Source organism: Lytechinus variegatus, chromosome 5 (assembly GCF_018143015.1).
Source record: "Lytechinus variegatus isolate NC3 chromosome 5, Lvar_3.0, whole genome shotgun sequence".
NCBI lineage: Eukaryota > Metazoa > Echinodermata > Echinoidea > Temnopleuroida > Toxopneustidae > Lytechinus > Lytechinus variegatus.
The window spans coordinates 2,108,788-2,116,302 of record NC_054744.1 but is presented as its reverse complement, the minus strand read 5'-3'; the positions used below and the strand labels follow the sequence as shown (position 1 = coordinate 2,116,302).

The following is a 7,515-nucleotide window of genomic DNA, read 5'->3' as shown; positions in this document are numbered from 1 at the left end:
ATACATTTTTCTCAGGACCAATTCTAAAATATCGCAATTTCCTTTGGGTAAAAGGAACACAAAAGAAGAAATTCTGTAAGCCCACTCATACTCTAGAAAATATTCAGAAAATGATGAGATTTGGCAATTTTGTGTACAATAGAAAAGTTAGGAGTAGAGTCAGTAGACCATACCGAAAATTGCAATTTTATTATAAATGCAGCTGATTTTAAATCTCCATAATACGGTGAGAACAACCTTGTTTTTTACAACTTTTCAAAAGTAATAACTTTTTTTTTTCAAAAGTAATAACTTTGTAATTGTTTATCAGGTTCTATTTGACCTTTCATATATCTATTTCTCTGGTTTCCTACATGGGCAGGATTCTAATAAAAAATATTTTTAAAAATGGAGAGATTAAAAAAAAGTAAGGTGGTGGATCTGGAAATAAAACTAAAACTAAGGAAAAAATTCTAAGAGGATTTTTCTTTCTTCATGAAATATTTAACCTATAGGCTTTGTAAAGCAACATGTTAAAGAGATTACCACAGTTACAATTCACTTTTTGGTTCTGCATGCACCGTAAGCTCCCTGAGAATTGATTTGAATACATCCTTTTTGCTGCGAACTGAAATAAAAAAAGAATGACGAAAGTATTACGATGGGGTGGTGATCAATGAATCAATGATGAATTTTGGACTTTATGCAATTCAAATTTATGCCTCCCACCTAATACACATTTAACTCCTTTAAAAAGACCTGTGTAACCTTTCAACCAATGACCTTGTGAACAAAAAAAGTTAATCAAATCAACTTCACTCCCAAGTAAAGCACACTGAAAGCACAATGACTTGGGCAACCACTTGTGGTAGGTGAAGGTATTAAATGGACATGGACGAAAGTAAAGTCAATCAAATGGACAAATGCCCACTGGGACAAGATAACCCAAATTATAATAGTAATCTATAATCTGAAGAGCTAAAAAGCAATAAGAATTCTACAACCACTCTATTATAATTGTATATCTATGGTAAACCATGTATTTACAAATTATGAGGCTTTGCAAGAATATTGCCATCAACTGCAAGTATATTTTGGGTCCCAATATCAATAAATAATAAAATACTATATGTCCCTTTATATAGCGCTGTTCTATGTGCATATACTCAACTGCGCTTTGTTACTTGGTATCATATTACTACCCCGGCCGTAGCTGAGCCGCCATGTTGGTGCTAAAGCATCAAGGAATAAATCCTACCAGGTAACCATTTACCTCACCTGGGTCGAGTGCAGCACAATGTGGGTTAATTTCTTGCTGGACGAAAAAATGCCATGGCTGGGATTCGAACCCATGAGAGTCGTAACCACTAGACCACTACGCCCCCACATCACAGCTCTTCCAATCAATTCCAGAATTGCACTGAATTGCCATTTTGACTCTTGCAAGAATGTGCTTCAGTTACAATTAATCTATTAGTTGTAAAATTGCAAAAGAAATTCATGTTTCCATACAATGATTTGCCACAGTCCCAAATTCTCTTCATGAAACAGACCCAAGACAGTGTGGCAAGAAAATAATTGCAATCAAATGCAAATTTCAAATGAAAGTTCACAAGTGATATATCAATTTAGACTAAAGAAAACCAAATTATATACTTGTTGATGCAAAAATCTGACCATCAATCAATAGCAAATTTGCAATCAAATGCACGACTTTCGATCAGTTTTAGGACTTAAACTGGACTTGCAATTGATCATAAGTTTCTTGCACCCCCCCACCCAAGACTCACCTTCGTTGTGATGTTTGCTGACAACATACTCATCAGGCTCTAGAGGTACATCTTGACTACCCTGTAAATTGTAAGGGAGGGGGTGGTTAAAAAAAAGGATACAGAAAAATAGGGGTAAGAGATAGCGAGAGGAGGGGGTTGGAGAACAAAGACAGAGACTAAGGATATCAAATTTGGGCACTTACAAGCTGCCTGGCCCTTATTTCATTCTTTTAGAGCATTAGAATCCAGGCACTGATGTCTTTGAAAAAAAAATTCTTGCGTTTTCATCACCATTCAGCAATTATCAAGCCATTTAGGGTTGCAAATTTGTGAATGGGGGTTACACCATCTACGTTACGTTGCATTTATGAGGTTGTCAAACACGGTTGGGTAACATACCTCATTACTCCCACCCAGGTAGGACAGGGGGGCACAAATAAAACAGGGGAAGGCCCACTTGCTACCCCTCCTAAATCTGTGCTGGCCGGTCTTTGTACCGTTTGATTTAAAATTGATGTCTTTTGAGTGTAATGAAAGGTCAGTTTCTCTTACTCTAATTCAGCTTTGACAATACATTTTATATCCAACACATCAACATTTTAGTGTTCAGCAACAGTGGCGATGCCAGGTATGGGGAATGGGGAGGCAATATACAGGTGACTTCACATTCTTATCTCAATTGAATGAGGGTATCATAAAGTTACACATCTAAGACCTATCCTTTCATACCATTTTTTTTTGTTGCTTCTACCTTTTTCTCCTTGTCCTTTTTTTCAAACTACCGGTACATGAAAAATCCTCCCACCCCCTGTAGCTTTGCCTCCCCTGTTCGCCATCCATTACTAACATGGTCTTAATAAAAAGATAGATGTATCTCACCGCTGCTCTGACTGATGTAATTCTTGCTCCAGCAATCTTCATCTTGAATTGCTGAAAAAAGATGTAAGATGTTCCTCCAGGTCTCACGACGGTACAGGAGTAAGCACCAAATTCATCCTTTGAAAGAATGATGTCCCATTCCTTGAATTAAAGAAATCAACAGTTTTCATGTACAAAACAGCCTAAAGATTTATAATCCATTTTAGACACATTATGATTTATGAATCTATAAATTGCTATGTACAGTACTTAACTCTATCTAGGCCGGGATATTTTGGGAGTTCCTATGGTCCCCCCACTAAGATCTCGGCCGTTGACCGTGCGATCGCGCCGAAAATTGGCACGCGGGTTGCCTGGAGCATAATCTACAAGATTGTATAGTAATCTATTTCATGCGAATCGCTATTAAGTGATTATGCTAATTTATGCATAATTAGTATGCGAAATCATACTTTTCCCTTTAACTCCCTAAATACAGCTCCAAATGTACCAATATTTGGTATAGAAACTCTTTGTGGTGTCATTAGCAAGTGTACATGAAAAAAATTGTGATATTAAATCATTTTCTTATGTAATATACAGTGACATTTTACTCTCAAGTCTTGCGCAACTTTTGAGACCAATTTTGCATCACCCGGGTACGTGGTTACGAAATTACGCAACATTATGTAAGTGCATGTCAGACCGAAAATTGCTTAAAAAACGTGATTTCATGTACAAAGTCAATGCAAATTGTATTTTCAACCAAAATTCATAAATGTATGATTATTTTCAGTTTTTCTCGTCTAAATGTATTCATTTTATGCTTTTTATGATCACAGAAGAGTCCCCAACAAATTTCATTGAAAAAACAATGAAAAACAAAAGGTCAAAAAAACAAAGAAATACAGAAGAAATTGCAAAAAACAATACAGTGCCTCCCACAATAAATGAACCGAGATTTAGCGACCATTCATCATAACTTAATCATAAATAGAATAGATAAATGACCTACCAATTTAAAGCTTAGAATCTCCTCTTTCATCTGATATTACTTAGCTCATTTCTTATTCAAGCATGAGTGAGCAAAAACAATTTGAAGAAAGGATACCAAAAACTAATTTGGCGAGGGGTATCTGGGTTTCAAAAAGAAAACCACATTTCTGAAAAGTTCAATATCTTCTCTTTAATTTGGTACCTCAATTACAGAAAATGGTCTAGAAATAAAAAAGTTCTGGTCAAAATTGGTCTCAAAAGTTGCGCAAGACTTGAGAGTAAAATGTCAGCGAGCGGCGCGGTCAAAAAATTTCGCACGACGAAAATATCACGCGATTCGTTGAGGGGGGGGGCCTTCAAGGCCCCCCCCGGCCTAGATAGGGTTAAAATACCTCAGAAAATATGGGTTGCGAGCCATAATGCCTACTTGAATGATAACAAGCTAATTGATGACTACAATACAACCATACTGCAATAACAATATTTTAAAACCAAGTAGCAAAACAAGCCCTTTTTCTCTCGCAACAGTTTGGTTGTTCTGTATAAAATAAAATGATAGTCTTATGTTCTTTTCTCTGTTTTAACAATATGTTGGTCAAATACTCGGGTTGATTCCTCTAAGATCTGTTTTTTTTTAAATCACAATACAAAGAAATGTCTTTCTAGGTGATTAGTTCACCCCACCAAAACGTTGTTTTGGATGAATAGAGAGAACCAAACCTAAATGTTGTTGAAAATTTAATCAAAAATTCAAAATAAATTTTCAGAAATATGCTTGTTGGATTTTTTTTTCTACTATATTTTGTTGAAATAAACTTTTTTTGGGGGGAGGGGGGGGTGGACCTGACCATTATTCATCTAAAATTAAAAAAAATGACCCTCACCTCATTTGTTCCTCCTTGAGCTACGTATACAAATTTACACTTGAATGATCCCTGTATGAGGGAGACAGAGAAACAGAAAGTGGTATAATGAATGAAAGAGAGAGACAGTCAGGGGGAGAAGGGGAGGGGAGATAAAAGGGGAAAACTGATGACTTTAACAAGTCTTTAGCTTCTAGAGAACATGTTAATATATTGTGCCAATTGCGAATCCGCACTCTAGCAAACTAGTAATATATCTCTTTGACTGTAGACGATCTAACGTTAGTCCTATCGTAGTGAGGGTAGCTAGCTCTTTTCGATTTAGACCAAAAGCTTTAGTCTGTATAATGTTGGTTGTTCCGCTGAACTACGTTGGCTCCACTCACCAAATGATAGAGAGACACAAAAAAATGAAGATTTCTTACCTAAGTGATGCCGCATAGACCCCTCGTTCCACATGTAAACAACGGAAATACAATAGCTTCGACCCTTGAAAGCAATGCCGTCTTAACGAACAATTTAGAGATAAAATTCTTACAAATATTAAAATTTATTTCGTGATCATAAATAATTTATATATATTAATATGAATCCGTTGTTTACATGTGGAACGAGGGGTCTACGTGGCATCAGTTAGGTAAGAAATCTTCATTTTTTTATATTTTTATATAATCAGGCGAAATATTTAAAACCTTCCTACGCATTAGGCGTAGGAAGGTGTAAGAATGAATAAAATTAATAGAATTCTCGTGGTTTTGGTTTAAAAAGATGGATTTCTTAGGGAAATCCATCTTTGTTTTGATCCTTCGCTTAAGACACTATGGAGAGAGTGTCAAGACGTCAATGATGAAGAAGTATATGACATATCTAAAAAAAATCATCATCATTGCACCCTCAAGACTAGGAAGAGTGTATACTCGCTGTGATTTCGATCTCATACCTAAAAAAAAAAATAGAACAGCTACGCCTTGCTTGAACACAGGCCTAAATGCCTAACGACAACTGGGCGTTGTGGCGTGCGCCTGTAATCCAAGCTGTGGGGAAGTTACAAATTGATGCAGAGGTTCGAGGTTCGAGCCCTGGTCACGTCTTTCGGATGGTGACGTTTAAGGTCGGTCCCAGACGTAAATAATCATATCTTATTGATACACGTCTGACAAAACTCAAATACACACACACACACATTCTCCGGGGCATTAACAACTCTCGTAAGGGGCGCTCCATTTATACATAAAGTTGCATGTGTAGCTGTCTACCGCGACAACGCTAGTCGCAGAATTGTAGCCAGAAGCGTGGGAAATTCCCAGAAAATTCAAGAAAAGAACCAAGGAGTACCGATTTAACAGTACTAATGTATTTAGTAACATTTATTGAATTATAAGAATATTTATTTTATAGTAAAACAAAGCTTAGTTCTAAGCTAGGGCAGCCCAAATGCGCGTGAGTGGAGTCCCAGTTTCTTAACACGGGTAAGTATTGCGGTGTCGCCCACTTGTTCACTGCTACCACCCTGCCTGTGGGGAATCTACAGGTAGGACTATGGTATGCTAATGTTGTCCAGAGCACACACTTTAAAAAGTCATTAAAATATCACTTTTGTGACCAAAATTACTAATTTCTATACAGTTGCAATTTATTTTTCATTAGTAACTTGGGAATAATTTTTGTATTCACCAGAGCGCTCAAAAACTTGAATTTTGGGTATATTTTTGTGTACGCCCTCTATTGGTGGAAAGTAATATGGCAAGAAAATTTTCATTTTTTGATCTCTATTTTTAATTAAGAAAAAAATGATTTAAAGTGTCAAATTTAAATAAGAGCCAAGCTGTATGATTGAATAATAGGTGTATTGGAAACTGTCAGTGTAATTGTAAAAACATCAATCATTTGCCCCAAACAAAAAGAGAAAATTAGCCAAACATTGCCACCTTTATTTTGCCACACATGGAGATATAACTGAGAACAAGGTTATATCATAAGCTTGTTCATTGAATGAGTGGTGTCCCCTAGAGTGGATGTTCATGGTGTTCAGCCATACAGGCACTGTACGGTACGGTACCAACACAAATTTGAATGCGTGGGACATCGTATATCTTGTCCGATTTACTTACAAGGGCCTTTTCTACTTTATGAGATTCCCCTCCAGGTCTGACATCGAATGTTTCCGTTAGTACCTTCGGCGCTTCTTCACATCTTACTGACTGAAGACGAATAATAAGAAAGAAAAATAATACAAATATGCCTTTCCACTCCATTTTGCGTTCGTGTAACTGAATGGATCTCGGCCCTGCCCCCAGCTGTAGACGAGCTCGTGCGCGTGTAATTAGTGTACGGGTGCGTGGTGATATCTTTCCTGAGAAAGTTTCATAAAGTTGGTTTGGGCATTTTTTTTCTCTTCTTTTTTTTTAATGGATTGCATGCTATCATAGTATTCAGCGTAATTAGCATAATGAGCTCGATCATTAGCCCAATTAGCATAATACCTTATTACCTTACTTGAATTACGGATTTGTTGCATGGGGTAACGCAGCGAATTCCTGATTCGTATAATGCAGCTTTCAGGGCACATTCTGTTTTTAAATAAAGTCTATGAGATTTGTATTATTTTCAACTCGGACGGTTAATTTACAAGTTCAAATTACCATTACCTTTTAATGATATGTTTGTAAAAAAAATCATAAGCACGGTAAGCACCAGTCACGTACTCGCCATAACAGGCGAGACATTTGTTTTTACTGGTCCAAAATAGTGGAATATTTTTTTTTTCGAAGGATATTATACAATGTAATTCAATAGAAAATATCAAAGGAAAACTTAACAAATATCTTCTGAACTAATATTAGATTATCGCTTTTCCCAAAGTAATGTAATTCGGAACTTGCATGTATACGTTTTTATTATTTTATCTTTTTATATATGTTTAATTGTTTAATGATTTCTGTATATTCATTATTCATTTATTCATTATATTTTTTTGTTTATTTCTTTATTTTATCTTATTTCTTAATTCCGAAAATGTCCTAATAGAGTTCACCCTGCAAGCTATG

The 7,515-nt window shown here is 36.1% G+C and overlaps 1 protein-coding gene across 1 annotated transcript; it reads right to left on the bottom strand.

Moving 5' to 3' along the window:
- On the bottom strand, positions 1-6,800 carry LOC121415046 (myeloid-derived growth factor-like). Its single transcript, XM_041608118.1, has 5 exons — positions 6,580-6,800; positions 4,490-4,540; positions 2,631-2,771; positions 1,770-1,830; positions 1-607 (listed from the first exon to the last, which is right to left on the bottom strand). The coding sequence occupies exons 1-5, from the start codon at positions 6,721-6,723 to the stop codon at positions 531-533; spliced, it is 474 nt and encodes a 157-aa protein (XP_041464052.1). The 5' UTR covers positions 6,724-6,800; the 3' UTR covers positions 1-530.
- Positions 6,801-7,515: the final 715 nt, after the last annotated feature.

Excerpts from the sequence above, each read along its gene's own strand:
- LOC121415046 (XM_041608118.1), bottom strand. The coding sequence starts at position 6,723 with ATGGAGTGGAAAGGCATATTTGTATTATTTTTCTTTCTTATTATTCGT. Across the intron at positions 4,541-6,579 it reads ATAAAGTAGAAAAGGCCCTT|GGATCATTCAAGTGTAAATT; the intron begins GTAAGTAAATCG and ends TCCCTCATACAG. Across the intron at positions 608-1,769 it reads CAGCAAACATCACAACGAAG|TTCGCAGCAAAAAGGATGTA; the intron begins GTGAGTCTTGGG and ends TTTTTATTTCAG.